At 37.2% G+C, this 17,796-nt stretch overlaps 1 protein-coding gene across 1 annotated transcript; it reads right to left on the bottom strand.

Annotated features, from left to right (window-relative positions):
* Positions 1-767: 767 nt before the first annotated feature.
* On the bottom strand, positions 768-11,828 carry LOC131929330 (uncharacterized). Its single transcript, XM_059285440.1, has 4 exons — positions 11,822-11,828; positions 3,937-4,016; positions 3,340-3,538; positions 768-951 (listed from the first exon to the last, which is right to left on the bottom strand). The coding sequence occupies exons 2-4, from the start codon at positions 3,993-3,995 to the stop codon at positions 844-846; spliced, it is 366 nt and encodes a 121-aa protein (XP_059141423.1). The 5' UTR covers positions 3,996-4,016; positions 11,822-11,828; the 3' UTR covers positions 768-843.
* Positions 11,829-17,796: the final 5,968 nt, after the last annotated feature.

Genomic DNA, 17,796 nt, shown 5'->3' with positions numbered 1-17,796 from the left:
ATTTATATCTAGTTTCAAAGCATTGTGTTAGTCTAATAAAAATGTAAAATAAACAGTTAGTTTCTCGAAAATCTAACTGGAAATTGGGTATATTAAACAAATAATATTTTTTATTGTTCTTTAAAATGTTAAAATGTAATAGATTAGATTATCATAATTAATCTAATATCCATACATATAAATGCTTTGATTGATGTGGTGTAAACTTGTGCGATTGCACCGAGCGACTGCGTTGCTAATCAAAAATCGCGATATATTTATATGGCAAGTATGGTCATATGATTATATTTCAATAATCATTCACCAGATTTCTATGATATTTTCGGGCCTTATGGGGAATCAGTTTGGCTTTTGAGTTATGTAAAAAACAGAAAATTGATTTTTTTTGAGAATGCAGGTCTCTAGACCATCGCTATATATATATATATATATATATATATATATATATATATATATATATATATATATATATATATATGTGTGTGTGTGTGTGTGTGTGTGTGTGTATGTTCTATAATCAGAATGTAAAGTTTGAAATAAATCAGCACAACTGCTTCTGAAAACAAAATCAATAAATGAATAACGGACATATTTTAGAAAACATTGTTTTCCCATAAAAAAACATAATATTGAATGTGTTATAAAGCAAAAATTTATAACATTAATGAAATTAAATATATCCGTATTTTTAATATGTTTTTTTAACTTGATCATTCATATTCGTCTTAGTTGCTTTGTACAAATTAGATACGTACTCAGAATAAAATAGGTTTTGTAAAATGTTTATTTTGCAGACTTCAGGCAAAAAAGTAAACCTTAGGTTTCATTAATGAAACAAAAGATTCATCTAATAAAAATCTGATCAATATCGACGGCATTATTCCATTGAAACAGATCGTAACACTGCTCGAGGTGCTGAAAGAAGTACTTCCGTTTTCTATTGACAGTTATCTGAAAAACATTTTTTTTTAAATTAAGATTGTGAAGTGTGAGGGTGTCAGAATCTCAAAGAATGCACAACCTACACGATTGAGGCTAGGTATCACAGTATCCTTTATTTCTCTTCAAACGCGCCACCCAGTCCCACATCAACCTGTTTGCTTTCACTCCAACTTTCAACCGTCCTCCGCATTCATTCCTACACACCACCTTTCTCTCGCTCACAACACAGCCGCTGTCACCCGACCAGTCGCTTCCCTTGTACCATCGTTCATCTGTACAACAACATACACATCAACACACCCGGCCTCGCGTCTCACTACATGATACATACACACACGCAGTGATCCGTTCCACGTATTCACCTTTCATACACATTACATCACCACATGAAGTAAAGACATCTTACTCTTATTTTTGAAATGCCATAGCCATTATGTCAAAGATATACATATTTAAAAAAAAGTAAACAATATATTTATATTCATTTTAAGTAATCCAGTGTATCTTTGTGACGTTTCTCTCATAGATGAAACTTTAAATGTTGGGTGTTGATTAGTAAATATTTTCTTACGTTGGTGTTGTAAGGGGAGCAAAGGGTTTAGGCTCCCGGTCAAAAACCCCCTGGAAAAAAACCCACAGGACAAAACGACCCCCGACATACACCCCCCTGGACATAACCCCCCCCCCCCCCGCGACATAAACCCCCTGGATAATAACCCCCCGCCTGAGGTTTATATAAGAAAATAATAACGACGATGAGAACCAAAAAAAAATGAAATTAAACAAATGTAATTTTTAACGACTAACGATTTTGGTGCCGAGTCAAAACTACAACCAATTTCTATTATGATTGGCCTTGAAATGTCTGGGATAAAAAGTGTTGAAATGGTATTTCCAGAGTGTGAGGTAAAAGGATGCTTTTTCCATCTTAGCCAAAACATATATAGAAAAATACAGGTTTTGATAGCAAATTTGCTCTCAAGCTCAGAATGCTACCTGTGTTGGCTTTTGTGGCCATGGACCCATTAGTTATATCTTTAATAAATTATCGGAAATTTTCTCCCAAGAAGCCATGCCGATTACAGACTGTTTCGAGGACTTCTATATTGGCAGACCACGACGTCGAGGTCGAAGACAACCTGTTTTCACTTGACATGTGGAACATGCACACACAGGCAGAAGACCATATGCCAAAATCAAACAACTCATTTGAAGGCTGGCAACTATAAAGTATTTGCGAGGCATCACTCAAAAATTCTCTTTTTAAAGTTATAACAAAACACTTTTTTCTAATGTTTGTTTTGTTTTTAGTTATTAATTTTGGTTCCCATCATTTTTGGTTTTTCGTTATATAACCTCAATTGTTTTTGTTCAGTGGGTTTATATCGCGGGGGGGGGGGGGGTGTCCAGGGGGTTTATGTCCACGGGTTTTATGACCGGACACCAAGGGTTTCATTCAAACCTTCACACTGGACTCTGATTTGGACAACCCTCTTTATCCGTGCCCCCTCTTTATCCGTGACCATTAGAGCCCAGGGGAAGTGGGAGACAGATACTCTTCTTCTTCTTCGTTCTTAATTTTTAGTGTTGGAAGGGATCAAGCCTTATCTGCCAGAGGGTTTGAATTCGAGACTTTTTTTCAGCCTGCTTTTCTTTTTTGATTTGCTTCCATAGCCTCTGTCCAACCAAGAACAAACTACAAGGCAGCAGTTGTTTGATTTTGGAGTTGTCTCTCCTAGAAGAGTGGCTGTCCCCAGCTAACGAGCCTCATCTGCCCGAGGGTTCGAACTCGAGACTTTTCGGTTTAGCAACCATGAGCTTTACTGACTCGACCTCGCCGACCCCTAAGACAGATACTAATTTAAGTAAATATATTCTTTAATTTATTTTTATCCGGAAAGGATGGGTGGGGGTATAATGGCTGCGGACTTGCTCCGGTGGAGCAGTGTCCCTTCCTTTTTCCCCATGAAGCGATGCCTGCAAAAAAATCTGATTACAAAAGAACACCTCGAGATAAACCACATACTAAAATACCCACTTAAAAAAATGTGTTCATCCTACCAATGGCGTAGCGAGGGGGGGGGGGGGCGTCGGGGGCGGGGGGGGGGACCGCACCGTGTGACACCGTTTAGGGGGGTGACACCAAGGCAAAAAAAAGCAAAATATATAGAGAAAAACTTGAAGGGAGGGGTGCAAATCGAAAGTTTGAGGTGGTGGGGTGCAAATCGAAAAATTTGAAAGTTTGTCCCCGAGAAGGATCGCTGTGCCTCTAAGGGGGTGATACCATTAAGTGCCACACCGGGTGACACCCGACCTCACCACGCCACTGCAGCCTACGGTGTCTTCAAATGTTTTACGGGTTAAGTTAATAGCTGAAAGCAACACATGATACATTACCTCTATATCACGATGACGAATTTCCCAAAGCATGGTAAACTCCAGATCAGGCTCAAACTGGTACCCGGCATAATATATCACATCAACCGTAGGCTTGTCATGGAATTCACGACTCAATGATACCATTTTATTTTTATATGAACCTTCAAAGTTGACACCGTTGAATACATTGTTCAGACATTTCAGACCAAACGATAACCTTAAAAAAATATTCATTTTAGGATGTGAATACTATTTAGAAAGCAGTTATTATATCATTAACGAAAAAGTTAAGTGGATTTTTTTTAAATATATATATATATTTATTCCGGTAAGAGAATGTTTTTTTTTCTCGAAAAGCTCGCTAAGTTTGGAAACCAAGAGACAATTAGGAATTCGGGCTATTAGTTCCAGAATTTCCAGAAGTCATGCTTTAGCTGCAACCCATTTCTTCGTTATTTTCCTATTTCTCGCTCTTTTTTTCTGTCACTGTGTATGATTATACACACACATGCATGAACACACACGGACACACACACACACACACATACACACACACACGAACAGTATATGTGTGATGTGTGTTCACAAAAAACAACGGATCTAACACACACTTACCCTAGGTTGGAATTAGGTACTCCCCGAATCAACATGTTTTGTATTTTTCCGTCCAGCATTAGTATTCTGGTTGAAATGTTCTATATTTTACAACATAATTTTATCATGTGAATTGGAAACATATATATACATACATATATATATATATATATATATATATATATATATATATATATATATATATATATATATATATATATATATATATATATATATATATATATATATATATATATATATATATATATATATATATATATATATAATATATATATATATATATATATATATATATATATATATACATATGTGTATATATATATATATATATATATATATATATATATATATATATATATATATATATATATATATATATATATATATGTTCAAATCAACTAAACTCATCGTATAAACTATTAAAATTATGCTGTGAGATAGTTTTGTCTGAGATATTTTGTCTGATCATTTGTCATGGAACCATATATAGATATATCTTATATATATATGCGGGATACTGTAAGCTTGGTGCGCTAAAATTCTCTAGTTGCGATCCAGGCAATTAAATTGGGACAGCTGCTTTCTTAGAAGATAATTACCCACCATTTTATTTTGATTGATTCATTTCTCTCAATCATACATGGATACATATAAGTAATACTGTAACTGAAGTAGTTATATATATATATATATATATATATATATATATATATATATATATATGTGACGAGCGAACATTTATCCTGCCGACAACGCCAATTGTAACGAGCCAACAGTTACCCTGCTCGCAGCGCCAATTGTGACGAGCGAACATTTACCCTGCTCGCAGCGCCAATTGTGACGAGCGAACATTTATCCTGCCGACAACGCCAATTGTAACGAGCCAACAGTTACCATGCTCGCAACGCCACATGTAATGAGACCTAATTGCCTGTAGTGCCACGTGTTAACGAGTTTAACCACTCATTCTAGACAACATTGACCACAGTATAGATACTCAAGATGCAGGTTCGCTATTGATCCTTTATTACATGAATCAAGAAATGCTTCATAATAACACAATAAATCAACAGGAATGCTTCTCAATAATAGTCTGAATCAACTGACCCCTAACAGTCCTTCACTAGGCTTCATATAACTGAATCCACATGTCTATAATCCTCCTTAACACAATACGGCTAACCCGTTCTATAACCGACTTGACATAGTCACACAGACTGACTGATCTAAGCGAGCGATGAAAGAGGTAAGAGCCTCGAAACGGGAAGAGAGAGAGTTCTGCCGTCCCCTCCTATTTATGCCTTGAAATCGTAGTCGTACTTGTCTCCATTTCCGTAATCGATACTTGTAATCGATGTATCCGAATACTATGTCGCAGTTTCTGACGTACCGTCCGATTCACTAAAACATCTGCATCCCATCCATCAAAGTTGACAGCTCGTCTGAAACTTCTCGTACCGTTTCCCAAAATAGCACGCGTTGGCTTTGAGGTTGTTATCAGACCGATCCAATAAGCCACCTGTTATAGTTGCGTCAGATTTCATACTGCGTCTCGGTTTCTCGTTCGTTATCATTTGTAACTGGTAGTTAGGCCTACCCCAGTTACATCCACCCCTGCTTTTTTTTGTGTGTTTTCAACCACAAACAACGCCTGGCAGGTGCACTCCTCCAAAGTCAATCGCACAGTCGTAAAAAAAAATTTTATTGTTCCACTCACTGTCCACGACGTTCCATTCGTATACGATTGACAGTTATACCTATTTCACATCTCAACTGTGTCCACATCATCTTCCTGAGACACAAAACAGTTCTAGAATTCACATCCACCCTTTCCATTTGGTGCCTTCACCAGTTCACTTCTATAGCTCTTTGAACAGTCTGTTTTCATACCAGCGCGACCATGAAAGAATTGATGGTTGCTGACAAAAAATTTCGTATTCCTTCTGTTCCTTAAACTTCTCCGCGGACCACTTATCTGATGGTCTACTGTCTCTCTGCTTCTGGAGGGACCGGGATCCTCATTGTTGCCGGTATCCTCCACTTGTATATCGCGTTTGTTCTGTTGATGGTGATATGGTTCCGGAATGGGTATGTGAATTTCCGTTATAACTTCCGGTTCCCTAACCGTCTTGGGTTTCTCTGTGTGTAACTGCTCTTCTTGCCTATTCCAATATTTCTTTAATTGAGCAATATTCGCCCACCGATCCGGTTTGGCGTGATCGATGGGTCTTATCTTAAAGGGGCCACCTGCTGCTTTAGGCATCTCCACGACTTGCCATATCTCCTGTCCCCAGAGATCGTGGGTTTTGTTTCTGCCTAACGGGTGGCTACGCAGTAATACCCTGTCATTCAGTTTGAGTGGCGGGTCCTTCGTCTGTATCGGCGGTTCCCTTCGCCGAGATTCATGTTCTAGTCTTTCCTGTACTACCCTGTACATTTCTCTAATTCTTCTCATATGTTCATTCACATATTCCAGTGCGGTGTATGAGCCAGTCATACTCTCCCTTTTTCCTAGGAACAAATCAAGAGGGAGTCGAGCCTCTCGTCCGAACAGCAACATGTATGGCGTAAAGCCGGTTGTGGCATGGGGTGTGCAGTTGTATAGATATACCAACTCTGGGAGAAAATCAGGCCAACGTTTTTTCTGTTCAGGTTCTAGCGTACGCAGCAAATCATGCATGCTGCGGTTGAACCGTTCACACTGTCCGTTTCCCTTCGGATTAAATGTGGTTGTTCTAGATTTGTTGATCCCGTAGTGGCTGCACAGTTGGTTAATTACTTCTGACTCGAAAGCCCTTCCTTGGTCAGAGTGTAATTGTCTTGGTATGCCATATTTGATGAACCAATGTTCTAATAAGACCTTTGCCACTGTTTTGGCAGTCTGATCTCGTGTGGGCACCGCCACAGTCCATTTGGTGAATACATCAGTCATTACCAACACATGTTCCGTCCCATCCGATGATTGCTCCAACGACGTAAAGTCCATAGCCACAATCTCTAGTGGTTTTGTCGCTAGTAGGTGTCCTGGTGGCTGTCTCATTTTGACAACTGGCATTTTCGCATGCTGACACCTCACACAAGCCTCACAATGGCGTTTGACCTCCATTTCCATATTGGGCCAGTAACACCTCCGTCGTAATATTTTGTGCGTCCTGTCCTGACCCTGGTGTCCTGCCCTGTCATGTGCCAACCTTAGCACTTCTTCTCGTAATTGTCCCGGCACCACCACCTGGTGTATTGTGCCATCAATTTGGTCATGAATTCTCCGCATGAGAACACCATCCTTTATACTGAGACGGTTCCACTGACTCAGTATTTTCTTTGTTCCTCGACCAAATTGTTCTCTTTCCCTTCTTCCTGGGAATTTTTGTTCCTGGACGTATTTCAATAGCGGTTGTAAGCCACTATCCGTTCTCTGGGCATCTCTTATCTTTTTGTGATTAAGGCAAATAAAATCACTACTGTCCATATGTTCGGGTTCCGTGGATATGTGCTCCACCCCGGTCTGCCCGTTCTGCATCACTTGTACCCCATGAGGGATATCTGTTGACGCTCTGACCTCACATATTCCTGTCAGCGTTTCTTCCTCATCACCCGGTTTCTCGTAAGGATTCCTTGATAAAGCGTCCGCATTGCCATTGGACCGCCCCGGGCGATATTTTATCTCCAGGTCAAAGAGTGCCAATTCTGCTGCCCATCGCTGTTCGATGGATCCTAGCTTTGCTGTCTTTAGGTGACTCAAGGGGTTATTGTCAGTGTATACCACACATTTAGCACCTAATAGATAGTCCCTGAATTTCTCAGTCACAGCCCATTTTAATGTCAAAAGTTCTAGTTTCATGGCGCTGTAATTTGTCATGTTTCTCTCTGATCCCTTCAGAGCTCGACTGGCATACGCAATAACCCTGAAACCTTGCTTTTGTTGTTGTGATAGCACAGCTCCCAGACCTTTAGAGCTGGCGTCGATTTCTAACCGAAATGGTTTGTCAAAGTCCGCGTAACCCAATATCGGTGCCTCTGTCAAAGCCTTTTTCAAGAGTTTAAACGAGTTCAGGCATTCATCAGTCCATAGTTCACCTATCAGGTGTGTTTTACCTTTCTTTTTCTCCTTACTGTGTTTCTTTGTCATTTTGTTTACCAAGTCATGCAATGGTGCGGCAATTTTTGCAAAACCAGGTACAAATTTTCTATAATAGGAAGCAAAGCCCAAGAATGACCTGACCTCTACCGTAGTTGTTGGTTGTTTCCATTCTTTAACAGCTGCAATTTTATCTGGGTCAGTGGCGATGCCATCCGACGAAATCACGTAACCCAAAAAATGTACCGATTTCAGACCAAAGCAGCATTTGTCTGGGTTCAGCTTTACTCCTATCTCCCTAAGACGGAGAAACACTTGTTCTAACCTTTTTAGATGGTCCTCCCAAGTTTTTGAGTAAACCAGTGTATCATCCAAGTACACCAACATTATTTGAAATAGAAAGTCACTCATAGCACTCTGCATTACTCGCTGGAATGTAGCAGGTGCATTAGTTAGACCAAACGGCATACGGGTCCACTCGTACAGTCCCAGTGGAGAAATAAATGCAGTTTTATGTTGATCGTTGGGGTGCATGGCCACTTGGTGGTAGCCACTGGCCAAATCCAAGGTAGAAAAAAATCTTGCTCCCCCCAACGCATCAAGACATTCATCAATACGAGGCAAGGGGAATGCATCCCTTCTTGTGATATTGTTCAATTTCCGGTAATCACAACACAGTCTTATCTCCCCTGACTTCTTTTTTACCACTACTATCGGTGCCGCATACGGGCTTGTACTAGTTGTAATAATTCCCTTTTCTAGTAGATCATTCAGGTGTGCCTTCACCGCCGAGTAGTGACTCGGTGGTAATCTTCGATAAGGTTGCGCCACCGGCTTGTCTTGTAGTAAGGGTATCTGGTGTTTGATTACTTCCGTGTACCCCAAATCACCCTCATACGAGGCAAATACATCCCTGTATTTATTCAGTAATTCATTTAATTTTGGGTCTTCAGTTTCCGGGAATATATATGATCGGCCACCCTTTTTCTTCACCTCGGCCGTCACATTGACCGACCTAACTGTTACTTCATTACTACTGGTATTGATCAGTTCGATGCACTGTGCCGACCTTTGTACCTCGACGTTCTGTGGTACTCCTACCAGAGTGTTAGGCGGTATAAAAATTTCCTCATCCAAAACATTAGCTACCAACCCTTGAACTAGTCCGTTTTCCGCTGATGTGTATGTCCGCAGTAACACGACGCCTGCCCTCAGTGCGGCGCCACATGGTTCTACCATCACATCACCATTCACGCTTCTATCACCAATTTGTAATGTGATTGCCTTGACCGTGTTTGCCGGGACTGCTGTCCTTCCTCTGGTCTTGGCAAACCTGGCCAACTTGGATCCCCGACCTGGTGTGGTCGATCTGACAATATTTGTAAGAAATTCTGGCAACTGGCCAAGAATATTCATGCCCAACAGGCAAGGTATATTTGACACATTTGTCTCTAGGTTGTGTTTCGTAACGAACACCCCAACCTGCTTCAACCTATGTCCTGCCACCACGACATCCGCCAGAAAATAACCACAGTATGGAATGGTTAGTCCATTAGCTGCCGTCAGGCGCATGCATGTGTCAGACCTCAACCTATGGTCTTTTCCTTTCATCCATTTGGTGTAAAAATTTTCCGTGATTGTCGTCACCTGGGAGCCTGTATCCACAATTGCCTTCACCGCGATGTCCCCAATCGTAATCACCATTTCGGGACAGACTCCCATCATTTTGCTTCTTGGGCCATAACCTCGCCCCTCTGTAGCCTGGCCCTGCCTTACAGAGGACGACCGTTTCCCTGGCAGTACCGTGCCATATGTCCGGGTTGTGAACAAGACAAACAAATTGGTCGACCGTCTGCCGTCCATTGGAGTGATGGCTTGGCAGGACGCGGCCGTCCAACCCGTCCCCGTTTTGTACCGTTCTTTTCCTGATTCTCAGCTGTTGACCTGCTTTCCAACCACTTCAAGCGTTGGTCAACCTTCTCTAGGTGGGCCAACAGTTGAGTCATCATGGTCTCCATCGAACAGTTCGATTGGTCCTCATCCTCGGACCTGCGGATCGCTGAGTTCCTGACCTGAAGGAAGGTCAACTGCTGGTCTCTGTGGACCTCCTCTTTCAACTCTCTCCTTAAGATCGGGGTTGCTAGCCCCTCGATGAAATGGTCCCTCAGTAGGCGTACATCAATGTCCGGTGATTTGCCCTTTACCAAATCAAAGGCCCTGTTCATCCTGTGTGAGTACTCCATCACACTCTCCGCCATTCTCTGCTTTAAGCCCACGAATCCCGATAGCAGTTGCACTCCCGACCGTCTCTCTCCAAAGGTCTCCATAATCAGATCTAGCACCTTATCTGGATCTGATTGGACGGTCCTATCGTGGCACTTAACCTCTGCCCTAACCGTTTCACCTATACTGCCCATCAGCAGTCTTAATCTTTCCTCTGGTGACATATGTCTCGAGGCCCAGGCCGCTTTGACCTCTTCACTGAACCTGTCGGTTAAAGTTGGATCTCCGTCCCCGTAAAATTTGTTAATATGGGACTCTCTGGGTAGGACCACTATATGGGTCTGCTTCTCGTCCAGAGTAGACATTTTCTTCCTTAAGTACTAAAAAAAAAGAGTTCTTTCTTACCGTGTGTGTATGAAAAATTTTTCCTCAATTTTCACAGTTCCTGAATGTCCGAATTCACACACACACTAAACACAGTTATGCACAAGGTTGACTATAGGTGCCTTAAACGGCAAGTCTAGTTGAATTCATCCTGATCGCAGCGCCAATTGTGACGAGCGAACATTTATCCTGCCGACAACGCCAATTGTAACGAGCCAACAGTTACCCTGCTCGCAGCGCCAATTGTGACGAGCGAACATTTACCCTGCTCGCAGCGCCAATTGTGACGAGCGAACATTTATCCTGCCGACAACGCCAATTGTAACGAGCCAACAGTTACCATGCTCGCAACGCCACATGTAATGAGACCTAATTGCCTGTAGTGCCACGTGTTAACGAGTTTAACCACTCATTCTAGACAACATTGACCACAGTATAGATACTCAAGATGCAGGTTCGCTATTGATCCTTTATTACATGAATCAAGAAATGCTTCATAATAACACAATAAATCAACAGGAATGCTTCTCAATAATAGTCTGAATCAACTGACCCCTAACAGTCCTTCACTAGGCTTCATATAACTGAATCCACATGTCTATAATCCTCCTTAACACAATACGGCTAACCCGTTCTATAACCGACTTGACATAGTCACACAGACTGACTGATCTAAGCGAGCGATGAAAGAGGTAAGAGCCTCGAAACGGGAAGAGAGAGAGTTCTGCCGTCCCCTCCTATTTATGCCTTGAAATCGTAGTCGTACTTGTCTCCATTTCCGTAATCGATACTTGTAATCGATGTATCCGAATACTAATGTCGCAGTTTCTGACGTACCGTCCGATTCACTAAAACATCTGCATCCCATCCATCAAAGTTGACAGCTCGTCTGAAACTTCTCGTACCGTTTCCCAAAATAGCACGCGTTGGCTTTGAGGTTGTTATCAGACCGATCCAATAAGCCACCTGTTATAGTTGCGTCAGATTTCATACTGCGTCTCGGTTTCTCGTTCGTTATCATTTGTAACTGGTAGTTAGGCCTACCCCAGTTACATATATATATATATATATATATATATATATATATATATATATATATATATATATACATATATATATATATATATATATATTGAACATGATATCGAGATTTAAGACAATAATTATTATATTTTGATAACAGTATTGTTACTTGCTTACCTTCAAATGTGCCTAAATGGAAAAATTACTTTGTGTTATCACATTTAAATTATATATATATATATATATATATATATATATATATATATATATATATATATATATACATATATACATATATACACATATATATATATATATATATATATATATATATATATATATATATATATATATATATACAAAACATATTTATATATTAATTATAACAAGTTATATTTTATTATTCAATTATATACAATTCCTTTCTGTTCAGCTTTTCTATATTGTGTGGAATATTTTATGTAAAACTTGTGTGCACGTAACCTTGTGTTGCTGAATTCTCAAAAAAAAAAAAAATAAGCGAAACGTTTAACGAGGTTATCTTCGATAATATATAGCTCATAAATAGAGATTTTAGTAAATTTATAAGTTTCATTTTTTTAACTATGTTTAGGCCAATCCACTTGACTTATAGGGAAAAAGCAAGTTTATATATTTACACGGATAATATTTATATCCTAAGTAACGGAGATGTGTGTGTTTTACCACTTACCGAAACAAAGACGGAATTAACCACTATGTCCGGCTTCTTGCGTACAACAATGTACTTCATCAGATCTGTCCTTACAACTTTGGGGAAGTTAAGTACGTGTGTTGAGTTCATCCATATCTTTGTAATGAATGTTTATTTTCTTTACACACACATACACGCACACACACATATATATATATCAATATATATATATATATATATATATATATATATATATATATATATATATATATATATATATATATATATATATATATATATATATTCGGTTATTTATCTATATGTGTATATGTATATGTATATATATATGTATAGTTATATGTATATATATATATATATATATATTAAAACTTTGCAAGCAGGCATATAATAATTACTCCACAAACTTGTGTTGATGTGTTAATATGTTCAAGTGTCTTATACTACATTTAGTCTAGCACTGTTTTAAAAAAAAATCAGATGATAAGAATGAGTACAGCTACACACCTCTACGTGCTGATTGGAGACAAATACAAATTTCAACACGAACGTTGTCTCCGTCCAAAAAAACACATTCGGTTCCCTGTCTATATTGCATGAGAAGGCGCGCGATCCAGCCTCACCGAGAATTTCTGCTTTACAGAGGAATATATTTGGTTTGAGTTGAACCCTCAAACCTAGCGGTATGTGTACGCTGCAGTCCAATTCACTGCAGAACTGAACCGTATACCTGAATGTAAGAAAGAATGGTTATCGTTTGTTTTAAAGAATAGGCCTACATGTTTTGTACCATATATATAACATTGACAGATAAATAAATAAATAAATAATTAATTGTATACATACATACATATATATATATATATATATATATATATATATATATATATATATATATATATATATATATATATATGCATAAAGCTTTATGTAAATGTGTTTATATGTGTTTGCGTGTGTATGTATGTGTCTATGTTTTTATGTATGTATAAATGTGGACAAGTTTACAACTTATTTGTTGTTTAGTTTTGTTTTTTAATTTTTTCACATACATGTCGGTACACTATATTAATAAATACACAATAAGGGCTAAATTATACTAAGGAAATATAGATAAACTTTAAGTATATTGTTTTTTTCATGTCGTTACTCTTGTTACAAAAGAATTAGAGTCGATGTTACCTGTTTGTTAATCATTACTCTGATAACAGATACCCATATTTGAGTATTCTACTTTTACATAGCCATTACTTTTAAATCTACAATAGTTTGGTAATAAACATTCGTAATAATATATCCTCAAATATCAGAAAATCATTAATTTAAAAACAATCCTGAAAATCAGTGCTTTTTATCTTTTGTGGAGCTACCGAACACCACCCGTTTCTTTTGCGGATTTACCAAACCGATCTACCGTTCCGTCGTCCCCAATGCCTAAACCTGTTGGTGGAATATGCGTCGGATGTCTGTCACGACCGAACCTCTGAGATTGACTCATAGAACCACTGCTCAAAATGAAAATTTATTAAGACAATACGCCAAATCATAGTACGCTTTATATATGCTTAAAGTATGCTAATTAAATTTGATTTTATTCTTAAAGTATGCTAATTAAATTTGAATTTTATTATCTAACATTAACATTGTCGGGCCATTCAAATTATATAAGTATCTAGCAATAGATGTGCAATTGTAATAATAATGTGCAATTCAAGTAAACAGAGCATCCTACTTAAAAACAAAATACCAACTATTTCCATAATCAAGCGTTTTGCCTAAATTATCAAGTGTCTATCTGCCTTATTATCTAGCTTGTCTGACTTATCAACTGATTTACCTGGGCAACTCAAACCTAAAAATAAAAGTCACACTTCTAAAAATAACTTAGCGAATGATGCAATTAGCATCTAATTTTAGACAATCCAATCAGAAATTGAGATCGAGCATATAATAATACACCATTATTAACGCTAAAAAATTGCATCAGTGTCACTAAGATATATAAAACGTCAATTTTTTTCTCTCTACATGTTAAAGACAAAAATCCTGTTGAATTGTGTCACTTTAGTGAATGACGCAATCTGCATCATTGTATCAGGATGGCATCAAGGTAAGTTTTAAGGAGCCAGGGGCCGTACGCGGCGTCCCTGCGGTTGTATAATCGGGGGCTCTCTAGAGCGCCCCTTTACGTCCCTGACACATTGGTAGTTACCAAAGTGTATTCTACCGCACTACTGCGGTGAGTGATTAACGTACTATCAAGGTTTTCATGCGGTAGTGTAGGTAAACCCGTGTCCCGATATTTATTATCAAAGCGCAGGCATTGTTGGTCACGCGTCTAAGAACATTGGATTGGTAACACATTGATGAAACCCGCCTGATATTGCGTCAGAATTATATATATATATATATATATATATATATATATATATATATATATATATATATATATATATATATATATATATATACACACATATATATACAATTATATATATATATATATATATATATATATATATATATATATATATATATATATATATATATATATATATATATATATATATATGAGAAGCAAAAAATTAACTTTTTCACCTACCCTAAAGATCCTTCGGGCATCAATCCCTCTATTAAAATCTCTTTGCCAGAGTACATCTCACCTACCTCACTCGTAACTACGTTGTGTTTCTGTTCACATTGTGTTGATGAAAGAGTAAAATATACTACACACGCTTACTATAAACGCATACACATTCTACAAACACTAAAAGTACGTGTATTAAAATATATAGATTTAATACGTATTTATTGGGTTTTTATAAGTTTCGGTGTTATTAGAACGTTATTAGAATATTTATTATTTATAATTTAGAACATCTTAGTGAAAATTATATTTGTGTAATATCAATGATGCTCATGAAAATGATTCTGATAAACTATTTAACAGTTTTAAATTACCTTGTATGAATACTTTAGCATCTTGTATGGGTATACATTTCACAAACTTTATGTTTCATCGTAGTAATATTTTTTTTCAACATTTGAATATTTAAATAATAATTATTATATTTAATTATCTGTAAAAATCTATTATTATAATTTATTCAATATTATTAATTTACAAAACATGTGTGGTTTTTTTAACCAATGATAAACGCTTTTTGTGGTTTTGAATAGTGTGCACTGTTGTTAAAAACCTTTTTAAATGTCTTAGGTTTAAAAAATAAAAAATAAAAAAATGTACCGTTCTAGCAAACAATGGATCTGGTTTCCTGGTGGTTTTGGAAATGAAGCCTTTAGCTGTACTAGTTTCTATAGTTATGCTGCTGTTTTGAGCTGTGTTTGTGTTTGTATTTGAGATCCTGTCGGAAGATTCCACAAACACGTGATTTGCCCAAACAAAAAGTAGCCAAATGTATGACATCTTCATTTTTTTCTGGATTTAAGAGGAATAAACAAACATAGAATACGCAAAAGAATAAGTTAAATATAATTATGAATCTATTATGAAAACATTTACATTAATATGTTACATGCACAACTAGGCAATTTCATTTAGTTAAACTTATTGATGCCTAATGAAAAGTATAGAAACCGAATTTTATTAATGTTTAAGAAATTATGTGAAGTCTGATAAATATTAAAAATAAACTCAACCAAAGTTAATTAGATTCATAATTTTGATAAAACATACCATAATACTTAGAATATAACTTTCATTAAGGGTGAATAGTGTGTGGATTCTAATGAAAATAAAATATTTAATTTATTATAAATTAAAAAATTTCACATTTTATATAAATACCCAATTGCGCGAAAAAAATGTATTTTTTATATATGTAATAAAATATTTGAAACAAATTTTGTGATGCCTCATATAAAAACATTAAATTAATAATTTATCTACACAGAAAATACATTTTTTGTTAACCAAGGGGTCAAATTTAATGCCTTGCCCCGTTGATTACAGTTAACAGCCTACTGCTTATATCTTGCTAGCTCGGGTATTATGTAAGACATTGAAACTCATAGTTTGAAAATGTAACTTTTTTTTTTCAAATTAAGTTACTGATCCATAGTGATCTTCATGTTAAGCGTTTATTTTTATCTACTTGTTTTTGCTCCAATGTTTCTTCCAGACTTTTTTCTCCGAGGGGGGGAGGGGGGAGGGGGGGCACTTAATATTTTCGGGGGGGGGGGGCGGTCAACATTTTACGGGGAGGCGGACAATAGTAAAAGTATATGTTTACTATATAAATTCCATCTCGTTCGGGGGAGCGGTAGACTTTCTTCGGGGGGGGGGGGGGCTACGCTCCCCCGAAGAGATGCCTGGAAGAAACTCTGCTTTGCTCTCACATATTAGAGAGGAACACCCAAAATGTGATAACTCTTCTTGAAGTGTATCTTTAAAACTACAGATGCATTCCGAGTTAGGTTGAGGATACCCCCCCCCCAATCCCCATCCTCACTAGTTAATATATCTCTAGAATAATTGAAGAAAATATAGATAAAGTAATACGATACATTGCTATATCATAAAATCAACCAGGTTTTCTTCGGTAAATGCTCACAGCAAAAAAAAAGACAACTAACCTTCAATCTGTTTGTAAACAAACTGCTTCCAAACTACAAAACTGTTGTCGGTTCTTTGACACGTTTATTTAAAATGGCCGCTGTTAAACCTGCCATGCATTTCCGCTCTCATGACCTAAGAGTTATTTATAGACTTTTTACGAGAGCGGTTACTTGTGGATTATATGCCTGGTTTAACCACATTCTTATCACGGTTACTGTAACACTCTTACAAACAGTTTTATGAGGGTTGGGGCTTAACGACCAAGCACGTAGTTATTAGAATATTTGTAATTGTGTTTATGTTTGTACATGATTGTGTATAGGATTATAGCTAGACTTTGTTGTACAACGAAATACGTGTCTAAAAATTTCGAATACTCAAACACATGTAAGCAAAAATTTAAGGCTACTTTAATTAATAATGTTATCGATTTTACAGTAACATACTACATGAATGCCGTGCTACAGACAACTACCGCTTATTAAGTTTTGATAACATAAAAATTTTTGATTAATTGTCGGTTATTTCCAATACATAATGAAAATTATTCGCAAACAACAATACCTTAAGCGCACATTAAATCTCATATATGACAAAATAAAACCTGTTCGTAACATGAAAAAAACCCACTGGTTACAAAGTCTTTTAAAGCTTATATGCAATAACTAGGCAATTTTAAAAAATAACATTGTCAACATGAGCATGTCTTGAGTTATGTCGCCTAAACAATTTGTCAATAGACAAAATTCACGTTCTGCTGTTTAGACCGTATACCTGCTCTACCCACTTCACATAAAATTATAACTTTCGATTAGATTCAGCTTATACTATGTTTAAATCTATGAGTGTCAAACTTTGTTTCTTCAATATACACATAGGCCT

The sequence above is a fragment of the Physella acuta genome, unplaced genomic scaffold (genome assembly GCF_028476545.2).
Source record: "Physella acuta isolate Inbredline_101_S28 unplaced genomic scaffold, ASM2847654v3 ptg001617l, whole genome shotgun sequence".
Classification (NCBI taxonomy): domain Eukaryota; kingdom Metazoa; phylum Mollusca; class Gastropoda; family Physidae; genus Physella; species Physella acuta.
The sequence above is the reverse complement of the archived record's forward strand: the minus strand, read 5'-3'. Positions and strand labels throughout refer to the sequence as shown.

Bases quoted from the DNA above. Each gene is read 5' to 3' on its own strand.
- LOC131929330 (XM_059285440.1), bottom strand. From the start codon at position 3,995: ATGCTGGACGGAAAAATACAAAACATGTTGATTCGGGGAGTACCTAAT. The intron at 3,539-3,936 runs GTAAGTGTGTGT...TATTTTTTTAAG, and splicing joins GTACCTAATTCCAACCTAGG to GTTATCGTTTGGTCTGAAAT. The intron at 952-3,339 runs GTAATGTATCAT...AATGTTTTTCAG, and splicing joins TTCGTCATCGTGATATAGAG to ATAACTGTCAATAGAAAACG.